The 25,282-nt window shown below is 46.7% G+C and overlaps 1 protein-coding gene across 1 annotated transcript in view; it reads right to left on the bottom strand.

The window, feature by feature from the left end:
* Positions 1-16,046: 16,046 nt before the first annotated feature.
* The window catches only part of PLXNA3 (plexin A3), a 560,833-nt gene continuing 551,597 nt past the window's right edge, over positions 16,047-25,282 (bottom strand). The window contains exons 29-32 of the mRNA XM_078664651.1: positions 22,156-22,325; positions 21,682-21,894; positions 20,978-21,128; positions 16,047-19,175 (exon numbers count right to left, since the gene is read on the bottom strand). Of these exons, the coding sequence (XP_078520777.1) occupies positions 19,080-19,175; positions 20,978-21,128; positions 21,682-21,894; positions 22,156-22,325 (630 nt within the window). The 3' untranslated portion in view covers positions 16,047-19,079. The remainder of the gene's footprint in view (positions 19,176-20,977; positions 21,129-21,681; positions 21,895-22,155; positions 22,326-25,282) is intronic.

Raw genomic sequence — 25,282 nt, 5'->3', positions numbered from 1 at the left:
GTGTGTCTCCACCTACCACTCGTGTGTGTCTCCACCTACCACTCGTGTGTCTCCACCTACCTCTCGTGTGTCTCCACCTACCTCTCATGTGTGTCTCCACCTACCACTCATGTGTGTCTCCACCTACCACTCGTGTGTGTCTCCACCTACCACTCGTGTGTGTCTCCACCTACCACTCGTATGTGTCTCCACCTACCACTCGTGTGTGTCTCCACCTACCACTCGTGTGTCTCCACCTACCACTTGTGTGTGTCTCCACCTACCACTTGTGTGTCTCCACCTACCACTCGTGTGTGTCGCCACCTACCACTTGTGTGTGTCTCCACCTACCACTTGTGTGTCTCCACCTACCACTCGTGTGTGTCTCCACCTACCACTCGTGTGTCTCCACCTACCACTTGTATGTGTCTTCACCTACCACTCGTATGTGTCTCCACCTACCACTCGTGTGTGTCTCCACCTACCACTCGTGTGTCTCCACCTACCACTCGTGTGTGCCTCCATCTACCACTCGTATGTGTCTCCACCTACCACTCGTGTGTGTCTCCACCTACCACTTGTGTGTGTCTCCACCTACCACTTGTGTGTCTCCACCTACCACTCGTGTGTGTCTCCACCTACCACTCATGTGTGTCTCCACCTACCACTTGTGTATCTCCACCTACCACTCGTGTGTGTCTCCACCTACCACTCGTGTGTGTCTCCACCTACCACTCGTGTGTGTCTCCACCTACCACTCGTGTGTGTCTCCACCTACCACTCGTGTGTCTCCACCTACCACTCGTGTGTGTCTCCACCTACCACTCGTGTGTCTCCACCTACCACTCATGTGTGCCTCCATCTACCACTCGTATGTGTCTCCACCTACCACTCGTGTGTGTCCATCTACCACTCGTATGTGTCTCCACCTACCACTCGTGTGTGTCTCCACCTACCACTCGTGTGTTTCTCCACCTACCACTCGTGTGTGTCTCCACCTACCACTCGTGTGTCTCCACCTACCGCTCGTATGTGTCTCCACCTACCGCTCGTGTGTGTCTCCACCTACCACTCGTGTGTCTCCACCTACCACTCGTGTGTCTCCACCTACCACTCGTGTGTGTCTCCACCTACCACTTGTGTGTCTCCACCTATCACTCGTGTGTGTCTCCACCTACCACTCGTATGTGTCTCCACCTACCACTCGTATGTGTCTCCACCTACCGCTCGTGTGTGTCTCCACCTACCACTCGTGTGTCTCCACCTACCACTCGTGTGTCTCCACCTACCACTCGTGTGTGTCTCCACCTACCACTTGTGTGTCTCCACCTATCACTCGTGTGTGTCTCCACCTACCACGTGTGTGTCTCCACCTACCACTCGTGTGTGTCTCAGCGAAGTGCGATCAAGCCGTGCCTTATGTTAGTTAGTATCCCCGGTATATGCTCCACTGGGAGAACCACTTTGCAGTAAATTGTCTAATTCCATAATTTTTGTTCTTGTTGCAAGAGAAGCAGAGATCTTCCTCCTCTTTGCTTCTGAATTAGAATATGGTGGTAGTGTTGTCGCTCTCACCATGACATGGTCGGCGTACTAAAGGAAGAAAGACGTAGCACCAACCTGATCGCTCTCAGCTTGAGCGTATTTATGGGACGCGGATTCCTTCGTTGACCATCAGCGATGGCGTTCGTATTGTGTAAATTGGCCACCATCCTGCTAGAAGTCCATCTGTTGTCAAGAGGAGATGGTTTCACTGGTTGCAGTGGTTGTCCTTTACTAATGTTTACCTTCCTTATCCACCACTGATGTGCGGAGTTATTCGTACTATGTTGTCCCATGCTCCATAAATTTGTTTCCGCAGCTCGTTTAATCGTTCCTGTACCATTCTCAAATAAAGACGCCAGTGAGGTCTTAAAACTAGAGGCGTACTAAATTCATAAATTGCCTAGGCTCCTGTACCATGCACCCTGAGGGACTTACCCATTCTTCTTGCTTCTAGTTGTGTTGCAGCAGACCTGGTGATGAATTCGCGATTCTTCCGGGTGAGTAGCCCTTTCTTCCTCCTCTGAGCTTTCATTGTCGGTGACAGAAGCCGCAATGTGATCTAAATCTTGATCGCATATTGTTGCCTTTTTGGTGAATGTAATGGGACTGGAGATACCACCAACGAATGTAGAGGCAACACAACTGGTCAAACATGTGATCCGGACGGTACCACACCAAACTACAGGATGACTTGTGGACTGCACAGATTATTGTTATTTGAGCTTTGAATATCCATTTGTTTTGTTGCTAATAGTTTTATCGACTAGTCATACATCATCGATGGGTCTTCAGGCATATTCCGAGCAAGCAGGCGATGGTGAAGTGAAGGTCAGTAGAAGTTTCTTTGTCGATAGAGTTGTCTGAGCCTTCAACTATAACTTAATAGTCAGTGAATGTTCAGGCATACCAGACATCTTTTAGTTATGTTGGTTGTCATCAAGCGTCTCGTAGACTAGCCATTACCAGACTCTGAGGTGGGTCTCTTCGCCAGTACCTGGACTGCATTGTGGACCACACGCTTAGCTTTACGTGTAAGCTCCTTAAGCCCTTCATTCTTTACGCACTTTGAGGCAACAACCAGGAGGTGACCAACGGGCCGAAGGTTCCAGAGCCCATTTGTTAGTCTGTGGTTCATAGAACCCGAGGTCCTCTTTAAAAAGCAGCTAGAGACCTCTCTTTTCTTGGCTCCCTATGCACTCGGTCACGCCCTGATCTAGCTAGTTCATCTGGGTTATCCGCTTCTAAACTTGCAGGATGGTCCTCTTGAGTGGCTGAGCGCTTTACAAGTGCTTTCTTTCTTCATTCATTCATTCAGGAATCAACTGAATGCATGACGACATTGTTCCCAGCATCGCTTGAGCACTGCTATTCGTGTGTGGTCTGGCTGACAGAAATGTGGATTCTGCAAGTTTGTGCAAAAAAACATTGAACATTTTGGTTTGCTGGGATCAGGAGAGGCCTCATGGCATGACATGCTGTACTACTTGGAGAAAGTAAGTTGGATATTGTATTGTGCAATCTTGTGAGTGGGTTTTGGGCGGGTTCCTAAGCTTCTGCACCATGTATAACATATCAAGCATAAGTGACAAAAGCTTCAAATACGCGTTATGCGTTTACATGCACATTACCTATACTGTTGGGGAAAAAAACTATGATACGTAACAAAAAAAAAAAAAAAAAAGAATACATGTAGATTCGCTCATGAGTTTGTTTACCCTAACTCGAGATGGAAATACCATTCCCCTGGAAGTTAATATTCTTGTACCTAAAATATATGAACTTTGCTCAGCAAGAGATGGGATTTATTTTTGCTGATGGATAGGCTTTGTATTTAAAGGACCTTTATCTTCACGCAGGTCATGTATTGTGCTTTCTGTAGGTTGTCCGCTCTTATGAACCAGTCATCCAGGTATGGATAGAACAAACCTGCTTCCCTTCTTATAAGTGCTGAAGTCAGGGTGATGCACTTTGTAAACACTCATGGGGCTGGTCGGAATCCAAACCGAAGCACTTTAAGCGCCTAGTGATGGCCTGCCGGCATGAATCGAAGGTTCCTTCTTTGACTGAAGTGAAGTGCGATGTTGAGGTAGCCGTCCTCCACATCTATGGGTGATAAAAGATTGCCCTTCTTGAGAAATGGTAGAATTTCCTGTAATGCAATCAGGGAAAAACAAATTCTTATGAATTTGTTCAGATTCCTTACAACCAATACTGGTCGCCAATCTCCTGATTTTTAGGTCTCGGTACTATCCGGTTCGGCAGAACCGGAAGTAGAGAGATCTTATGTTACTTAGTAGGCTGCTTTATCCCGCCTCTGTTTTCGTCTCTCCTCCATTGGCTGGCTTCCTAAACAGAGGCCAGCCATTGGAGGAGAGAGCCGTCCCTCCAAAGAAGCTCCGTCTTTTTCGGATTTGGGGGCGTGATTTTTTGCGTTCTTTAGACAGTGACGTTGCCTGTCACTCAGAACCACAAAACCACGCCCCCATTCCGAAAAATTCAGAAGCTTGAGGCCGCCATTTTGTTTCACCGCAGTGAAGGTGAGCCTCGAGCCTCGAGCCTCTGCCCCAGTTTGTGCCGTTTAAAATACTCCTCTTATTGTGTTGCCAGTGTTTACAGCAAGCATGGGCGTCTCCCCTTGCCCCTGACCCCTGCAAAGTGCCCCCACTCCCCCCCCAGAAGAGCACACACGGACAGCAGACGAGCCCGCTTTTCACCCCCTGCATCGGTGAAGGAGGCTGCCGGAATACTTAACGATATACCCTGCAGTACCTCCCTTTGTCCCAAGAGGGCCGGGCCGGAGCAGTGAATCAACCTTGGGCCGCACACTGAAAATGATAAAACAATATACTGTTCCTTTTAGGTTACGAGTCCTAGAAGCAGTGCTTCAGCATTACGTAAAGTCTACTCCCACCAGAGTTCTTTAGTTGGGGAGCCAGGTTTAGTGCAATGGAGGTGTGAAGGCATTTTGAGTGATGCAGACCATGTTGAATATAGGTCTGGCCTCAAAGGGAAGTCAACAAAGCGTTAAAAGTACTAATGAGATATGGTCCTTCCTTTTATACTCGGAGGCTAAATTAGCTGCTGCATGTAGAACTGCTTTTTGTGGAGCCTGGAGCAATCGCTATGAAGTTTAAAAAAGGGAATGAAAAGTACATTTTGCCTAGACAGAAAGAGTTTTCTACGTACTAAGAAATCCAAGCAGCTTCAATTAACTTCACAAGTTAGAAAAAATAATAGCGGATAAATATTAATTACTATGTGCCCCCACTCCCCCCCAGCAGAGCACACACGGACAGCAGACGAGCCCGCTTTTCACCCCCTGCATCGGTGAAGGAGGCTGCCGGAATACTTAACGATATACCCTGCAGTACCTCCCTTTGTCCCAAGAGGGCCGGGCCGGAGCAGTGAATCAACCTTCTGGGCCGTGTTCGGATGTGTACATTTATGTCGGTAGAGATGCTGTTTTTACAGATGTTCTCTTCACTGCCACATCAGCAATCCTGCCCCCAGGCTGCAATGCAATGTCTTCTGTGTCCAGCAGGTTCTCTCTCGTCTCTGCTCTTCGACAGCAGGAGAGTTCCTCCCAATCACAAAGATTCCCGACCCCAGTCGAGAAAAGATCTGCCTCCTCGGAGGAATGATTGACGTCTAAGATTTCTATTCAAGAACACGTAAGAGAACAGTGGTGTCCATTCACCAGATGCCGAATGACTCTGCCCTTTTTCATGTACTTTCTTTACTCAGGCTTCCATAATCTGCCACCTTAATTTAAATGGTAGTTCGGTGTCATCCACTGTTACAAGTCCCAGAATGCACTGATTGTTAAATGTAAGCTCGGCGAAGGTGCTTCTTCCTTCAGTGAGAGGGAGTCTTCTAGTTACCAGTAGCGTAGCCCTCTGTCTGGGGCCCAAGTGCAAGAAAATGAAATGTGTGTCGTATGACAATACCATTTATTTATGTTTAAAAAAAAAAAAAGTAAATGAAAAAAAAGCAATGCCAATAGCTCTACTTTTAATAATGCCGAGACCATTGCATTGTAAATGCTTGTTTTAATATGAGAAGGAATTGTGAGTAAAAGCCCTTTCCTCTGATGGTCCTTCCCCTAAAGCTTCTTTACCAGCTTTAGCACGTCCTGCGGCAACTCTTCAGTGTTTGTCTTTCTGGCTTCGATGGCCGGGATGGAGATACCCAGAGAATTTCCAGTCGATGATCATGACCTTGGACCACAGGCCTGGATTAGGCTCCAGTAGAATTTTGACAAATTGTAGGTGAGAGGAATTACAGAAAGAAAATTAATCATTGGCTGTTTACACTTTAGTCTCTCAGTACTCCTCTTTTTCCTACTCTCCGTATTGCGCAAGGACCTTCTTCTGAGTAGCCGTATGCTTAACAAATCCCTTCATTTGTTATTGATACTATCGAAAACCCATCGGTCTGTGTTGTTCTCTTGCAAGTCCTTTAGAAGATTGCATCCTTGTCCTTCTGGCAGCTAAACTAGAGAGGAAATGCTATTGGTTGAGTCAAGTTCTTCCTCCTTTCGTCTTCGACGCTGGCCTTGATTGTCTTTCTGGCCTAAATGTTGCCTTTGATTTCTTGGCGGTTGGTCATTTGCTCCATATTGTTTGTAGGATCGAGAAAAGGATTCCTGCTGATTTTAATTCCACCTCTGATACTGCCGTCCATCATTTCAATGTTTATCTGCTCCAAAGCACCCAAAATGATCACGCTGTATCAGAGTCCTACTTAAGTGCTTCAGCTACTTTTTCTTTTACCCAAAACATTATTCCAACCAAAGACCATATTCATCGTTCATGATTGAACCTCTGCTCTAAACGCGGTACTTTTTGACCAACAATACCTTAGCTTGTCTGTTTCATTTCTAATCTGTCTAAAAGTGCAGGAGATGCACCATCACGGCTTCGATTAACGCAACGGAGGCTTGTTCTCAATATTTCAATCTGGCTGCTCTAGCCTTATCCCAGTCTTCTTTTGGTCTCTTCTCCAGGAAGGGTGTTGTATCACTTCATATTTGGGTGTCAGGTAAGTTGGCTACCTGAACTGCATCAGTAGATACATTTCCCCTTTTTGCCTATCGAATCCCACTTTCTACCTTCCTTATCCAGGGGAGCTGTCGGTGGTGTTGAAGGATTGCTCGATCTTCGTAGCTGATACTACTGAGTCGATTTCAACCGGATTCAGGATACAGGCTGAAGTTGTATCAATAGCCCTGCAATGTTTCTTTATCCTTGACAAATGAATGGCGGCATTGCCTGAGTTTCACATCAACGTCAAGACATTCTTCCCATAGATGGTCTAAAACTGGAATCCTCATGCTTTTTGTTAAAAATCAAAAAGAAAAGAAGTTTTCTCAACCGTGGACGTAGAAAGACTGACCTGTACAAATGATTTCTCTATTAAGGAATAAAACCTCCTTAGGTCATTGTAGGGAGAATCTCTGTGCACCATTTCTGGGCTGGAATCACGAGGAATTGTAAATTTGTTCCATTCTGACTCATTACTCGGTGAACCAGGCAGGTTCCCTGTAGATGTATCTGCATCATCACCATATCAAAAGGATGGTGTCGTTCTGCAGTTCTCCCCTGTGCGTCATTATGGTCATCATCTTATATTCAGTCATCCTTACGGTTATCATCACCATCTGAGGTATTGTAGTCATCTTCTTGGAAGAGTTTTGAATTTGTGGCAATGGTCCTGGTATTCAAAGAGGTTCATTATGTGCCTTTTTTGGCTGTGATTTTATAGTAGCAAAATTGGAGGTTGTGGAGTGTATATTACCTCAGGCTGGGGTTGCGTTTCAACAGTAAATAGAAGATTACGGTAAATGTCCTTTATCATATCGCGTACTGAATTAATAATTTGCCTAGGCTCCTGTGCCATGCACCCTAAGGGACTTACCCATTCTTCTTGCTTCTACTTGTGTTGCAGCAGACCTGGTGATGAATTCGCGATCTCTTATGTTGTAAATGTATAGGTCCTGCATAATCCTGATCAGAATTAAAGTACTGAATAGTCAATTCCTCCGGGTGAGTAGCCCTTTCTTCCTCCTCTGAGCTTTCATTGTCGGTGGCAGAAGCCGGAATGTGATCTAAATCTTGATCGCATATTGTAGCCTTTCTGGTGAATGTAATGGGACTGGAGATACCACCAACGTATGTAGAGGCAACACAACTGGTCAAACACTTGATCCGGAAGGTACCACCCAAACTACAGGATGACTTGTGGACTGCACAGATTATTGTTATTTGAGCTTGGAAAATCCATTTGTTTTGTTGCTAACCGTTTTATCGATGAGTGATACATCATCGATGGGTCTTCAGGCATATTCTGAGCAAGCAGGCGATGGTGAAGTGAAGGTCAGTAGAAGTTTCTTTGTCGACAGAGTTGTCTGAGCCTTCAACTATAACTTAATAGTCAGTGAATTTTCAGGCATACCAGACATCTTTTAGTTATGTTTGCTGTCATCAAACGTCTCATAGACTAGCCATTACCAGACTCTGAGGTGGATCTCTTCGCCAGTACCTTGACTTCACTGTGGACCACACGCTTAGCTTTACGTGTAAGCTCCTTCAGCCCTTCATCCTGTACGCACTTTGAGGCAACTACCAGGGGGTGACCAACCGACTGACTCTTAGAAGCAGAAGGTTCCAGAGCCATTTGGAAGTCTTCTGCACAAACGCCTCTAATGACGACACAGAAGGATTCCTTTGATGTTTGGAAGGAGTTGTCTACATATTTTGCTACCAAGATAGTAAAAGACAGATTTCTTTCAGGATTCTTCAAAGCCTTTGTAGAAAAGGTTTAACCAACGTCGCACTGTGCAGGCTTGAGACTGCGATGTAAGCAATAGAAGCACTTTGAGTGAGGATCGGCCATCTTTCGGCAAGTCTTAGGGCCCGATGTAGGTGGCCCATTACCGGTCGGTAAACCCGAAATTCGGTAAATTTCAGGTTTACCGACCGGTATTGAGCCAATTGTGATGTAGGGGAGGATTCAGTAAATAACGAATCAGTATTTACCGAATCGGTATTTATCGAATCTTCATTTACCGTTTCGGTATTTACTGAATCGGTAAATGACATGTAGGAAGCACTTTTAAGAGTGCTGCTGTGCTCTAAGGATTTGTTATTTACCACCAACTATTAGTTGGTAGTAAATACCGAATACCTTTGAAAATGCAAATCTGTGCATTTTCAACAGTGCCATGTGGCAGACATACATGCCCTTAGGGCATGTATGTGTGCCACATGTGCACACAAGCACTATTCAGGGGTGCAACAGGGCATCAATGTGCCACCCTGCCACCCTTGAAGCTTTCCCTATTTTACAGAATCGGTATTTACCGATTCGGTAATTCCCATTCATTCCTATGGGCCTCCAGGCCCGTAGGAATGAATGGGAATTACCGAATCGTACCGATTCGGTAATTTTTATCGATTTTTTTAGCTACATAGCATTTACCGATTCTAAAATACCGAATTGGTAAAATTCGGTATTTTAGAATCGCTAAATTTCAATTACCTACATCTAGCCCTAAGTCTTTAAATAAAGACTTCTTGTGTGGAATTTCATTAAAGCTAAAAAAATTCGATGTTCTACAGCTGAAATAGAAAGCTGAAAGAGCTGTCCAAAGGGGACCTCCCACTGCACGTGTGGTAGAAAATCTTCACAGTTGGAGGCCACTGTCAAGAAAGCAGCTGAGGGGTCTGGACTCTCACTGGCTAGAGTTCAGATCATGCAAAATGAGGTGGATTGGATGGAAAATGTTTGCATTTCAGTGTTACGGAGTGTATCCGTCCAATGCTGTATTAACATTGTTATTGGTGTTTCCAGCCTGACGACGAGGAATAATTCAAGCATGTGAATCTATGAATGGTCCAACGCCAGAGAAAGAAAAGTTCCTCCTGGCACAGAGGGATGCGAGGACTAGAGCCATTTCTAAGCCCATTTTTATGGACTGTGAAGTGTCCACATCCTTGCTAAAAATTGATGACTCAGCAAATGGCATATTCTGCATCCTAAGTTGGACCTCTGATCTGCATGATGCATTGCAGAGCCAACCCTCAAGCCAACAAATGACCACATTTGTCAGCCGCCTGAAGCTGTTCATAGCCATAACTATAGATTTGCAAAGTTGTCGCAATTGATATTAACTCTCTTTCAGGGAAAACTTTTGACTGAACTCCTCTTTCTTCTGGTGTGAGATAATGCAGTGGATAGCAAAGAAACTACAGATCACTAATGCAATGGATAGCATGAAAGGAAGGGTTTCTTATCTGTAATCCAAGTTCTCGCTCAGTGGAATATCCAATGAAGTCATAAGCTCTGAATAGTCCCGCCCACGTGCGGGGATCCCGGAGCAATTTCTGCAAAATGTCCTAAGTGTAAATGTTTGCATTTCTTCAGGAAGGCCTGGCGAAACACTTAAGACATGAATATTGTGCAGCCTATAAGAAATGCTATAATAGCCAATTTCTTCAGACTGCATTTAAAAAGGGTAATAAATATATAGGTACATGTATATTTAAGGCAAATTAGCTGGAAAAGTTATTTCACTACTTAAATCTCTTTCACAAACCCTTTAAACAACGAGAAAGATGAAGGAAAAGAGGGCAGTGTAGCCCTACAGGTTGCCATTAAGTAAATGTGAAAACAGCGTCTGCGCCTTTAAAGGCCCAGAGACCACCAGTATCCCATCATGCACATCAGGCGGCAGTTGCATCAGTTCTTTTTGCTGAGATTTGACAGTGTTAGATAGTTTCAATAATCGTCTTGGTAATCTCCACCAGGAGGGAGCATTGCTTATGACTTCAATGGAGAGTCCCCTCAGAGAAATGGGATTACTGGGAAGAAACCATTCCTTCTCTCTCAGGGGATCTCATTGATAGTCATGAGCACCGAGTAGCGTAGCAAGCCCATTTCCACCAAAGAGCAGTGGAAAAGAGAGAAAACAGTCAACCGACAAGATTAAGCAAACATATTTCTCAGGGAAGGGAGTCCTGTCCTACCTGAGTATCTGGTCTAGCATCTGAATCCAAACAATAGTGTTTGCTAAAAGTGTGAACAGATCTCAGCGACGGGTATAATTCTCATTAAAGCATCGTAGCCGCTTTCTCTGGTGGAATGAGCTTTAGGTCTACCAGACAGAGCCTTATTTGCCTTCTGATAGCATAACAGAATGCAGGACACTATCCACCGGGATATGGACCGTTTGGACGTGGCTAAACCTGTATGGACTGGCCCTTAGTTTACAAGCAACTCGTACGACTATCTTTTGTGTTGTCCAGATAAAACTTTGACTCACTTGACGTCTAAAGAATGGAGAGTCCTTTCAGCGGGTGTAGAAAGGTGCTGGAAGGAGGTAAGTAAAGAAAAAGTCTGATTAACATGAAAGTCCTCATCACCATCTTACTAGAAAGAAAAACTTGTATGGTTCGGGAGAACATAACGCCTGAATTTCTCTAATCCTACGTGCTGACGTGATCGCCATGAGGAAAGCAGCTTTCCAAGAGAGATGTTGCAACGAGGATTAATGAATGGGCTTAAAAGGAACCTGCATGAGGTGTAAAAGGACTCTATTCAGCTCATTGGGAGGAGATGGACGCTGTATGGGAGGGAAAACTGTCTTCAAACCCTTTAAAAAGAATCCTTGGTAACGAGAATTTTGAAAAAGTTTTGTGAAGGGCATTTTCTGTAGGCAGTAATTTCAGCCAAATGAACTTTTATGGAAGAGAATTGTGAGACTGATTTGGCCAGATGAAGAAAATCTGGAAGAATCGCATCTTCTTGACAGGTCATTAGGTCTATGTTCTTGTCAGAACACCAAATACAGAATCTCTTCCATTTAAATGAACACGCTGAACGTGTTACAGGTCGTTTAGAATGTTCAAATGTCCATATTGCACTAGCTCAGGAGCCGTGCTGCCAAACTCAAAGAGGAGAGGTTGTGTCGAGCCATCTGGCCTCCAAACTTCATGAGATGATCCGGTCTGCTTGGTAGCTTCACATGTGGACGCTCTGACATGTGGAGAAGGCCTGTGAAGCACCAATGTCGGGGCCGCTCGGGAGCAACCAAGATCATTCAGGCCCTCAAATAAGACAGTGATGAGAACTGATGGAATCAGGAGGATCGGAGGCAAGGCGTAGCAGTAGAAAAAATTGCTGAACCAGTCAATCCATAGGGCATTCCCTACTGTATCCTGTTTGGAAGTACAGGGTATTTTTAGCTTTCTGGGGATGCGAATGAATCTAAGTGAGGAGTGTCCACATGCTGAAAATGCTGTGCACGATGTCGTCGTGAAGGATCCATTCATGGTTTTCTGGAAGGACTCAGCTTAGGGAGTCTGCTTGAACATTTTTTAATACATTTTGAACACGAGTTGCAGTGTTTTGCGGTTCTCTGGTTATCAACCAAATCCAAATTGACTGGGCTTTTTAAGACAATGGTCTGGACCTTAAACCCCCTTGCTTGATGAGGTAGTACATGGTTGTCATGTTGTCTGTCTGAACAAGCAGGGATTGCATCTTGAAGGATGGGCGAAAAGCCTTCAATGCTGGACTACTCGTAGGTTGAGGATATTGATGTGATAAGTCATCTCTCTCAGGGACCATGTTTCGTGGATTTGAAGGTGATCCATATGCCCTCCCCAACCTAACAGAGACATCTGTCACTACTGTCTGAGAGGGAACGTCCTGATGAAATGGCATCCCTTGAAGTAGGTTTGACGGAGAGCACCACTATTTCAGGGACTGCTTTGCTTTGGGAGAGTGTGTGAACTTGTCCTCCCAATCACCTGAGTATTGATCCCACTGATCCGCCAGGCATTCGTATAGAGGTCTCATGTGGAGACGGGTGTTTGGAGAAGGCATCAAGCCGAGAAGAGATGACACTCTTCTCACTGTGGGGTGAGAGACTTTCATGAGAGAGTGTAGCTTCAGACGGATTGATAACAGTCTCTCCTCCGAAGGATACACTCTTGCTTGTATGTTGTCAATGGTGGCCCCTAAGGCAGGGGTTGGACTAGAGTAGAGGTTGAGTTGTTGTTGACATGCAGTCCTAGTCAGTCCAGAAGACTGCTGTCAACTGGTAATGCCATTGGGCTTATTGAGGTGTTGATGTCTTGATGAGCTATTCGTCTACATAGGAGTAGATGAATATAGGAGTAGATGAATATTCAGAGATTTCTGAGGTGTACATCTACCACGGCCATACGCTTTGAAAAAGTTCTGGGGGCTGATCTGAGGCCAAATAGAAGCCCGTTTTACTGGTAATGATCGTGACCTATGACAAACTTCAAAAGTTAGTGGCACGTTTCGGCTATTGGAACATGAACGTACTCATCCAGGAGGTCTATCGAATAGAACCAGTCTCCCTGGTGTGTTTGGGGATAGATCGGATGCAGGGCAAGCATTCAAAACTTCTCTTCAAATCCATTTGTTGGCTAATTTTAGATCAAGGATGAGTCTAAATTCGTTTTTGGGGCATTTCTTTTTCACCAGAAAATAACAGGAATCCCTGCGCTTCGTTGTTTGGTAGGAACAGTCTCCACTGCATGCTTCTGTAAAGAAAATGTACTTCCGAGCGCAACATCTGCAGATGTTGATTGGATGGTTTTGGTGGGATATTTGGCAGAAGACTAGTTAACCTGAGACAATACAGATTCTGTACAATATTTAAAACCAAAGTGTCTATCGTGATGGATTGCCCCTCTGTCAGGAAACGAGAGATACTTTCCCCTACTGGATCGGGTAACGGAAGAGGAGGAAGTAGAGATTCATCGTTTAGAGACTGCTGTACGTTATCCCATTTGAGCCGGCTGGTGGCTAGCTCTTCCTCTGGGTTAGCAATGTTGGTAAGGTCTTTGTTGTTGCCGACCTTGGTACCATTGAGGGGTTTGAACCCTCCGCGGGTAAAAACGTTGATAAGGCTTGTATGCGTGCTTTCGTTGTTTTGTTTCTAGACCACTGCCTTCAGGGTTGCCATCTCAGACTTCATTGGAGCCATTTCTTCATCGGTATGACTGCCGAATAAGGTGGATGGTGAGAAGGGAAGTTTAAGAATACATTGTTGGGCTCTTGTGGAAGGGCTGTAAGACAAAGTCAAGAGTGCCTTCTTAGCGCCACACCATGACAGTTCTCGTGGTCTGTCAATAATGAGGAGTCGGCAGCAGCACTAATGATTTGGTTGTAGACCATCGTGCCCTCATTTACCACCGCAACAAAGTCCTCGTGTCAATTTCTGGGGACGTTTTCTGCAAAATGTTGTAAAGGGTTCCACAAAGCTCTGTCACACCTGCCCAGTAGAGCTGACGCACTTGCTGCTTTTGTGGTTCCCCAAACCTTGCGCCCTGCTGAATCTAACTTCTTATTCTTTGTCTGGTGGCACTGTAGATGAAGGCGTAATGGAATGTAGTTTCTTTACGGCAAGAATAACCACAGAATCTGGTCGAGGGTTTAAGCAGAGAAACAGTTGCTCCTTCGCTTGAGGTCTATATTTCTTTTGTAGCCTCAGATTTGTTAGAAGCTGGAATAAGGAATAGTTCCATGGCGAGTTCCAGTAGTACCTGAACCAATGGTAGGAGAGGTCTGGACGCTGTTCGGAGGCGAAGCGTCTCGAAAAATCACCGTGATGGAGTGGGAGCCGGCATTGGAATGTTCAATTTTGATGCGTCTCTCACAAGTGCCTCCTGAAAGGTGTGCATGTCATCCACAGGAGAGACTTTTGGCTGGGGAGAGTCAGACAGTGTTGGTGAATATCTGCCAGCGCTGGATGAGGAAGATGAATAGTAGGTCGAACAATGTTTTGACCGTGTTCTAGACCTGGACCTGGACGCATGAGGACGAGGTGTGCCTTGAGAGGATGGCCACGATGAGGAACGCTGGGACGTATGATGATGCCTGGAATGTCGTAAACTATTTTGAGATCTTGTACGTGATCGTCATGGAGAAGGTAGAGGCCTCGAGAAAGGGGCTTCCACACGTTGCGGTTGTGGAAGCGACTTACGCAGGAGGTGGATGAGGTGCCAGAGGAGGAGGAGGAAGCAGAGTCAGGTGGACGAGGAGCAAGAGAGCCTGGAAGCAGGATAGGTGACCATGGAAAATATACTGTGGAGTATTCAGAGTCAGGAGAGGATGGTAGACTTTAGGTCTTGATTTTCTGACTTTCTCGGCAGGTCTGGATTGTTTCGACGTAGACAGATTCCTCGACATCGAACGCCTCGATGTTGTAGTCTCCTTCAACGTCAAACTCCTATGTCTCAATGTTGAACGTCATTTCCTCTTTGACATCGACCCAACCCTTAACTGTGAAAATGTAGGGATTTACCTTGTCTCGACATCGATGCTCTCGACGTCGATTTGGTATTACGTTTTAGATGTGGGCTTCTCTTTTCGGATCTCCCATGACTGGAGTCCCCAGAGGAAGGTGGAAGAGACCTGGTAGAGGACTGGCCCTCTTCTCGCTCTTTTGAAGTCCCACCTTCAGACTCCGCCTGCTGCCTTCCGTCACTCGCCTGTGTCATAGAGGCAAATCTTCTCCCTTTCCCTCAGGGTACGCCTGGAGAACTTCCTGCAGTGTTGGTATTTGTCAGGACCAGGAAGGCAGATGATGCAGACATCATGAAGGTCTAACTTGGCCTTCTTTCTCCCACAGGCAGGACACTTTTTATATAAAAATAGCATTATATTTGACTAAATACCAAACATTTGTGTGAAAAAGACAGAAAATGAAAGGGACAGTTGAACACAGTTAAATGAAACAGTTGTCACAAACATCTATGTGAGATTTTGAAGAGAAAAAGCCAAAAAGGCTGAGCTCAGTGCTCCAAGGCCCTATGACTAGGAGCTGGAAAAAAGAACTGAGGAAACTGCCACCTGCTGAGCATGATGGGATACTTGTTGACTCTGGACCCTAAAAGGCACAGAAGCTGTTTTTATACTCGCATAGTGACAGCCTATACGGCTACCCTCTCCTGCTATGCTTCATCTCGCTACTTTTATAAAACAAAACAAAAAAAGGTTTGTGAAAGAGATTTAAGCTCTCTACAAATGTATTTGGCTTTAAATAATCATATATATGGGTCCCCCCTTTCTTTAAAGTACAATATGAAGAATTTAGCCATTGTAGCCTTCCTTATAGGCTGCACAATATTCTTAAGTGTTTCTACAGGCCTTCACGAAGAAAGGCCAACATCTACACTTAAGACATGCTTCGGAAAGGTGCTCTGTGATCCCCATACATAGGCGGACTACTCAGTGGTTATGCCGATCAATGGAGCTCCCCTGAGCGAGAAGCAGGGTTAGCCAAATATTCAGGCCTCCGGAGAGGGTTGATGCCTCAGGATCACTCGAACTATTGTGAAGCACATGCAAGCGGGCACAACGATCCAGTCGACTGTATGGGGCATGCGCAAACCTGTAAATGAAATGGAGCAGGCTGTAGTGGATCCAGTCTCAATGATCAGTGATACACCCAATCTTCTCTTAAAGAAACACCAAGAGCATTTTAAGATTTATGCACCTTTTACTAAATATTACATCTTAAAAGAAAAAAAGAACAGAAGGCCTTGTAAAAAATATTATGTACAATATATATTTCTAAAAAAAGAAAAAGTGAGACATGGCTTTTTGGAAACAGTGACGCGTACACAATACAATTTCATTTCTCCGTGAGCGTGTAGGTTTCTGTCTTCTCTTCTTAAAGACGTGATAGGGGCAATAATTTAAATACAATAAATAATGAGGGGGGAGTCATAAATAAATGGTGGCGCGTGTCATTCCTGTACCCGGTGCAGTCTTGAAATGCATCCACGCAACCGCTGGACCCAGGTTGCTGCCTGTTCCCGCCTCCGAGGGCAGCCTGGCCATCGCTTGAATGTGCCTGTCCTTGGTTCATTAGTGGGAATGTGGAAAGTGTGCCTGTGTGTGTGTGTCCGCATTCACATCGATAAAGGTATGTGGGTTTGTGTTGTGGGATTGTTCATGAGGCTTTAACCCCTTTAAAGCTAGTAAACAAACCTCCCCAGTGCTGCGCTGTCCATTATCCGGTGCTGAACTGGACGTCCAGCGGTCGCACGCAGCACTGGGGAGGTAGTGCCCGTGACGACCGTTGGCCGACGGCAGCACTTAAGGGGTTAATGCCAGCACAGCTTGGTTTACATGCAAGACATAAAACTAATTATGTGTCAATTCCTGGAACATGTGAGGTTCTCATGTAGCTTATGATGAGAACCCTCTCTAAGACACCCAGCCAAGAGTGGAGATTACTGAGATTGTACATCATCAAGAGATTTCAAGATCACACTACACAAGGTGGCACTGGAAAGATCCTTTGTGTACAAAAATGTCTCTCGCCAGCAGCATGTTGCAAGTGAGGACACCCACTGCATGAATACTAGGAGACAGGAATTTCATATACACCATGGAAGGCAGTGCATGCCTCACACTAGGGATTGGTCACTTATCGAGAGTGCTGTAGTAGAATTCAATGCATGCTCGCAAAGGGTTTGGTCCGCTGTGAGAGGTGGTGCTGGAAAGGGACAAATACTAAGACAAGGTTAGTTATTTGAGAAAAGTGACCATGCAAGTCTGGCACAACAGAACAGATCAACTACGGAAAAGTTGTGATGACCTACTCCGTGCGCGTTCACACGACACGTACGGAGAGCTGCAGAGCTAGTCACACCACTGGGTGTGCGGTGAAGCTTGGCTAACAAACTCATGATCAGCCCGATCACTATAGCAGGGGATAGATACTCTGGGGGACGAAAGAGAAGTCCTGGTTACTTTCACAATGTATTTGTTCTACCTTGTGACTTCTGCCGGCTAGCTCTCATTTTCGGGTATGACCAAATGTGGCACCAATGCGGTGTACACCGCTAAACTAGTGGCCAATAACTGGATTAATGCACAGTCTCTTTTGAGGGAGGGCACGTTCTACTTTTTCATGGAAAAAAGGGAAATCAACTTATACTCCTAACACATACCCTCCCCCAACGCACGCCTGTGTATTCGTGCAAATGGCAAAGTTGCTGCCCCTGACCCATTGAATGGGTGGGCCATTTGTAAAGTCTACACCACCACCCCTACCTAGCAGGGATGCTGAGCAAACTGGGGTTCCGGAGCCCTGGCTTGAGGGTAAGTGTGAAGGGGAAGGTTTGCGAACTAGCAGGCTCGCTTGTTTGGCCGCGGATAGGAGACGGCAGCACGGGTGTACCACACTCCTGTGAAATGTGTGAAGTGCTTCCTGGTGCAGCCCTTTAGTGGAAGGCTGGTCATCCGAAGAAGCCAAGGATGAGTGCTAGAAATGTGAGCAGCCGAAGGTGCATTATGGGCGAAGCAGCAGCCATCTGAGTTCAAGAAGTAGGGCAGATTTCAGAGTTGGGTGGAGGCACCGGGAAGGTGCTAACAGGACTCGTTCAAGCAGAGGGCCTTGGCTCTCGCTGCCTTCAGGGCCTGGCCTTGCTCCGTGTGCGCGCTAGATCCTACTAGGGAACTACATGTCAGTGGCACGTACTACCGTCACTCAAGACAGAACGCAACAAAAGGCACTAGAAATACAGACACTGATCCTCTATAAATACATCCCAGCTCCCTTCCTCCCCCCCACCCTCCAAGGAATGAGACAAGAGGATCACCAGGATTAGAGCTCTTCCCCCCCTCTCCACCCACCAAAGACCTTAGAACAGGCAGTGAGGGAAGCCGCGATTGCTCAAGTCGTTGCAGCGTTCCAAGGACCACCAAAGGATAGATGAATCCATTCCACATCCAGCCCCCAGGAGACATGAGGAACTCTGAGCACAGCCCTACACTCGTACATCAACCCGATCCGGTGCTGGTGGCAAATGGTTCATCTTATATCCTGGTGGCCGGCAAAGTCCATTGGACGGCCAACCATGGGGGATAGACGACGATGAACAGTCTAGCGTCGGCTGTCTCGCATCCTGCCTTCAAAGTGCTTAGACCAACAGCTACCTGCACCAAGGGAACAAAAGTCTTCCTCCAGGGAGATGCTGTGCACGTCTTAGGCAAAGAGGAGGCTGGCGAAAGATACCACAATTCGCCACCAGGACTATGATCTCCAACCAGTCAAGTGATATGTTCATGGGGTAAAAGTAAAAAAACAATAAAAGGAAATGTGATCTTCCTTCCTCTGCAGGAGGATAAAGGAACCCTCCATCCTGATTTGATCAGACAAGCAGCCAGCAATGCACCCTAAGACACTGATTGATACGCTATTGGGCGGCCAGGGCCGCAGACAACTGTGGGGTGTCTCACCGACACACCTTCCAAGAATCCCCTGAATTGCCCCCTTGGCATGGGCTGGAAGGGGCTTTAGCAGGATCTCGACTCCGTTTTCGGCGAGCGGAGGTGAAAGTTCACGATTGCAGCTTTCGCCCGGTCTCCGATTGTTGAACTTATAGCTAGAGTTTCAGTAATATTGTCTTTTTGTTCCAATGAAATGCGCTCTCCCGTTTGAAGCTGCAGTCCACGCGTGCGCTGGCTTCTGGGACCTGCCATGGTGCCGGATGCCCGTCCGCTCAGCTGTTGCTTGAAATCAAGCTGATGACTTGCTCCAGCTTCTGGCGCAGCTTATGCTTCCGACAGTAGGCGTCCCGGTCTAGTGCAGTGAGAATCTGGAAGAGGAGGGAAGACCAACAGAAGAGTTATGGAGCAGCCAATCAGGAAATGCCTGCTTCTTAGACAATCTAGGCAGTACAACTTGAACACAAATGTACGCTCCATCCACCCCTTGGAGGAACCAAAGGCGCTGCAGTGCAGGTCTGAACACCAATAAACAAGTAAAGGATACAATGAAACACTCGGGAATAGCCAGAAGCCGACTACAGCGAGCCGCATGCGCACACTAAATTTTGGTATATTGCAGTGTTACAGCAGAGAGGGCATGCACCGACCAACTCCCCCCAGAAGCTGTGAGAGACACTCCCAGGACACATGCAAGCACAAGAAGAGACAGCATGCAGGGGAAAGCAGGTACAAGCACCACTGTGGGAAACAGGAAGAGAAATGCAACTAAGGAATCTGTAGCGTTGAACCCACAGACCCAGTCCTGGAGGAGTAGGACTTAGGGCCACTGGCAACGGGTCAGGGTGCTGTCTGAAGTTCACATGACCCTTATTCCTGTGCTGCTAGGGGCAGTTTTGTGGTCAGGTTTCTACTTCAAGACTCTATGAATTAACAAAAGATGGTTGGGCAGTGGGCTCCTTGAAGGATATGATTTTCTGAGCCCACTGGGTAACAGCTTGAGGGGATTGCTGAGTTATTATACAAATGTCTCTCCATCTCCTTGATAGAAAATGGGGGTCCTCGGTGGCTTACAAAAGGTCCACCACACAGTATGAGCCTTTTATTCAGTCAGGACAACCCCGACGAGTCCTTCAGTGAAGCTGGGAAGCTCTGTTGTCCTCTGATGGGACTCTAATTCACTTTTGGCCAGGTCCTGTCCTATGCTCTTTTGGAAGCCTGGGGTTGTCTCTGGCCATCCTTTCAAAAGGTTACTGGTTCCCTGGGCATTACAACAGATGCTACAAGGCTCATTGGCACCCTCTATGAAGGATGGGTGACTGACTATGCTACAAATGGAAGGAAAGGTTATTAACTAGTTATGAAACACACAAAAGGTGATGGGAGGCTGCTTGCAATTTGTCTAACCACTGGCAATCATTCAGGGGTAACGTCCCAACCCATCGTTCTTTTGCCCACAATGCCACTTCAGTTTCCTATTAACAAGTGATCCCATCAAGGGTTTCGTAAGAGGCCTCTGTGCACATTCAGTATCCTCAAACACAAGGAACTTTTCCAAGAAAATGTAGTCAACATTTTAGCACTATCAGTCAAACGAGACGTGTAATGGTGCAACTGACTGAAAGCGCCACTCGGGGCACGAGTATTCCATTTTAAAGGGAATGGAGCTCACAAAAACCTGCAAAGTTCTTCGAGTGGCAGAGTGCAGTGCAAACTGCAGTTTGAGCTGGTATTCCGGCCGCTCAGGTAGAAATTCTACTCAAGCGGCAGCTCGTGAACTTACCTTTCGTGATCGCGAGTGGGGAAAAAAACTCTGCTGCATACCGCACAGCGGAGTTTCCTGCACTCCGCGAGCTCCGCGGAGTGCAGAAAACTCCGCGAACGGAGCAAAGTTCACTGCCCAAGCCTACTAATGGTGCCTACTAGGTTTTCAACCTTTCTTACACAGCTTCAAAAGAATCTTCTACATTCCTGCTAAGGGGTTTTCCTCTATTATTTCCTCTTTCTGTCTGTGTGCTTGATTTTTTGTCAGCAGGTGCCCTCTTTGTAACAAAATGTGAAAAAGTGGGCACATCGTGTAGCCATTGGTTCATCATGACCGGACGTGCAATGGCGTGCAGACACCATGGGAAGACTGAGGTTGCAAAGCATGCAGCTGTGAGGAGCCACTCACCTCTTCCCTGTATTTATTGATGTAGAAGTAGAGCTCGCTGAGTGCACTTAGAGACTGGAACTCACTGGCATGGATGCGGGACTGCTCCACCAGGTACGCATCCATATCCTGGTCGCTGATGGCGGCCATCTTCCCGATGTCCCTGTAGTACCTACCAGAGGAGAACAAGCAACCACAAATTAGCGCAAGAAACAACGACTGAGGGCTTTTGTTTACTCTACAAAAGTCTGGCTGCACAGTAGGAGAAGGGACTGGGAAAGGGCGAAATGAGAATGTTCCTAAACAGTCTCAAGGCTTGAACCCCTCAGGTCACGGAGGACAGCACATCAAGCTCTCATCTCAGACAGCAGAGAAAACCCTAAGGCCATACAGAACACACGAGCTCAGCAGCCGTGTCAGCATTCAGGCCACACAGATCATACAGGCTCAGCATTCACAAAGCAACTAGTAGGAACAGGTGTCAGACGAGCTACCTCACAGGTTAAACAGAATTTACAGGCTCAGGCACCACAGCGCACTGCTGTCTCTTAGGTCACACAGATGCAGCCGTCTCTTGGGTCATACAGATGCAGCCGTCTCTTGGGCCATACAGATGCAGCCGTCTTTAGGTCATACAGATGCAGGTCTTTTAGATCAGAGCTGTCCCTCAAGCTACACATCTCAAGGCATAGACACAAAACTGTCCGCCACGTTTCGGCTCTTACCGTTCCACCCAGGTCTTGTAGTTCGGGATGTCCTTGGCATAGAGCAGCTTGTTGCTGGGTGAGTCCTTGCCCAGGCGGTGTTCAGAGGTGGAGCAGGAGTCCATGAAGGTCTGCGCCACCACCGAGAGGCAGGCATCCGTGATGCTGTTCTTATGGATGTCAAAGACGAACTGCGGGTTCTTGATGACGTTCACCCAGAAGCGCAGGGGCAGGCTGGATAAGAGACAGAACAGGTGAAGACATGCATGCTACCTTCTCTAAGCATTGGAAATGTCACAGAAAAAAAAAGAATCACTGAGAAATGCCTTTGTTGCAGCTATGGGTAAGGCTCAATACGTCTGAATAAAATCTAGGCTGGCAGTCGTCTGCATGGCACTCTTCCCATTATGTTTAAAGCAGCTTCTCCTGGTAATCCTGGTGGGCCAGGCCCTTACCTTTCTATGCACACCCAGCAGCTCAGTAATGCCAACTTACCAGTTGCTTTTCCAGGTGTGACGCACGTCAGGGTCAGTGATTTGACGCCGGTCGGCCTGTTCGTCCAGAAAATCGAACATGTATTTGATGGCCAGGGGGAGGGCACTGCCCCGATGTGCAGTGCTAAAGACAGTCTCGAAAAGGTCGTCCACAAACTTCTGCAACGTGCCCTGGAGGAAGAAAGGGGTGCATGGCTTAGTGGCAGTGAATGCATTCTCCCAACGCAAATACTATGCAGAGTCCACCAGTCTTGTTAGAGAGACCAGGTTTTTCAAAGGATAGGGCCAGGTAACTGGCAAGAACTCAATTCTGCGAATGGACCACATAGTGGGCTGCTATTCCAGGACGAGGATAAACACATTTGACGGCCGACACCCGAACGCTCTGCCAATGCGCCTCAGTCCTTCTCTGTAACACTTCTACTATGCCTGTATTGAGACGAACACAGAAATATTCCAATGTATCTCATTCCTGATATACCAAATTACACCTGTGTACCCAGCCTGGAAACCCACACACAGCCCTATCAATGCACATCACGCCTACCATGTAGCTCCCTTGGTGACTGCAGGACTTGTTACCATAAACCACATGCACCAAAGCACATATCACCTGACACGCAGCACCGGGTCATACAATCTACTTTAGTATACAGAACACCTCCATACCAATGCTTCCAAATGGTAGGGTATTAGTGGCCTTTTATAGAGCCCACTTTTAACTTGAAAGATCGCAATGGCTATTTTCACCAAACGTAATGTACTCACCATCTGTCGCAGCTGTATGGAACGTAACAGATTACAAACGTCGAAGGTGTAATTCCATGTCTCAGTACGGTATACAGGTGTGTTCCACTGCCTATAGTCTTCAATTGCCTGTGAATCTTTCAAATTTTTTATTCTGGTCCTGGCATCATGCTAATCTAGCGTGTGCGCACAGGTCTAGGCCTATGCCTGATTATGCAAAGTCAAGGACCTATCCTACAACCTGGAGGGACGTCCCAAGCGTGCCTTCAAAGTGGACAGAATACTCTTTCTGCCCTGGATGTTGCATTTATATACAACATCCAGGGCAGAAAGAGTACGTAGAGGTGTGCTGTGGGTTGAAATTTTGTAGTCGACCATCCTTTTTAGGTCGAGCCTGGGCAGCGCACGCGCTGCTCTGTGAGACAGGTTGTATTCGAGTATGTACTTGAAGCCCCGCCCACTCTCCGCCCATATTTATCATTGGCTTGTGCCATTGTCCTTCGTAAATGCTGGCTTCTAGCACCGGCTTGTAAGACCCTCGTTAGTACCGCCTTGTCTTCATTTGTACCCTCCCATGAGGACTGGCCCTTTTACTTCGTCTGTTATACAGTAGGTCTTATTTAGTCTGTAAGGATACGTTACTTACCTGTAATCCTCGTTCTCTTCCAGAGGTATCCTCATATTCCTGCCCGTGCACGGGGACCGTCCCCGCGCACGGGCGGGAATATTCAGTGCTTATGACTATTGATGAGGATCTCCTGGAAGAGAAGCACTATTTTCTTTAACGAGTTTCTACTACTGCAGGCACGACATGCTTTCCTGCAACATTCGGCACACAATGCGTGCTTTCACCTTCCAAGCAGCCCGGGACAATGGCAACCGCTTCTTTGAAATGCAATAGGTCTTGCATTTACAAGAGTTTGTGACAATGTAAATGGCAATGCCTTTTATTAGTGTGTCATCAAAATAGATAAATAAAAGGCATTGTCATTTACAATGTCAATAGCTTAAACTCTCGCAAATGCGAGACCTGTGTTCATTGTGTCACTGAGTGTGGTCCACTGGCCTCCTCTTTTTTTGTTGTACATTTCTAATTTTCTCACCCAGGACATTGGCCTGACATAACATATGTAAGTCAGGTGTGTGTGCTTGTGTAGAGTGATCCTGTGATGTAAGCATGCTAGCACGGCACCGTTCCTCTGAAGCCGCTAGGATCCATTCTGGATGACCCAGGTTTTGAGAGGTACACAGTGGAAGATGGGTGCAGCTTCCCCGGGCAGCGGTAATGTATTACCTGCATTCACGTGGCTACAGGGTGGAGATCCGGACACAGAGGGGCATGCAAGACAGGGCTATCTTCACAAATTCCATGAAGTCTCTGTTGGCAAGGAGTTGCTGATTAGTTCTTCCTGAGCACTACCATTTGGAATATGGTTGGGGTGAAGAGTGGGATTGCACCCGCACATGTTATTCAAGGTAAAGAAGTTTCTAGGCCTGCCCTTTCTGTCCAAGATTACTGCTTTGGAAATGCGGATGCCAGCAAGGTGCATTGGTTCACTCTTGAATGTGCCAATGGGCTGAGTGCTCCTGTTTGGAGACAGACCCAGCGCTACTTGCTGTGAGAAGTATCACTTTACACAAAGGCAGAATCTGGAAAGTAGCTGATAGGAGTGCTTAGGAGATTGTCACCCCAAACCGGTCCTCAAGTTTACGGGAGAGGATCCACATTTCTCGATTTAGGAAACGTGTATAGAGGTTTGATCCAAACCACCCCACTTGGCTCCAGTTACTAGATCTTCATGACCAAGGGAGGGGGTGCTCCGCAGAGTTGTTTGTGACCGGGGCAGGTGTCTGGTGGTAGCCAGTCTTCGAGGGTGAGGAGACATCGCCAAAAGTCTACACTGTGGAGGATCTGCCTTGTGGTTCGAAGGGTGCTAAAAAAGGGAAAGAGTGCCTGAGACTGTCTTGGTGTGTGGATTGCCTTGAGAAAGTAGATGCTGACAGAAAGAAAAGCCCAAAAAAATCCAGATAGTAGGAGTCTCCCAGGTATCAGCACAGTTCTTGACGGAGAACTCACTCAAAGACTGTACTCAGCTGTCCACTGTGGACGTGAACACAGCTGCACTTCGCCGCAGACTGATCGATCGGCCAAGGATGCCACAACTGCACCTCACAGTTCAATGCCTTGTCAGCCTGCGTGGTTGCAACTACGCCATGCATTTGAATGCCCGATTTGTCCTGGAGGCCGCGCTCGTACATCACCTGTCCAGTTAGAGGCCTGTGGAAAAGTAAATTTTGCCATGTTCTGTGTCCCTACGTGTCATCCATCATATGTTATGTGTGCATGATTAATATGCATATGTTATTCCCCATGTTTGATT

This window comes from Lissotriton helveticus, chromosome 10 (assembly GCF_964261635.1).
Source record: "Lissotriton helveticus chromosome 10, aLisHel1.1, whole genome shotgun sequence".
NCBI classification, from domain to species: domain Eukaryota; kingdom Metazoa; phylum Chordata; class Amphibia; order Caudata; family Salamandridae; genus Lissotriton; species Lissotriton helveticus.
The sequence above is the reverse complement of the archived record's forward strand: the minus strand, read 5'-3'. Positions and strand labels throughout refer to the sequence as shown.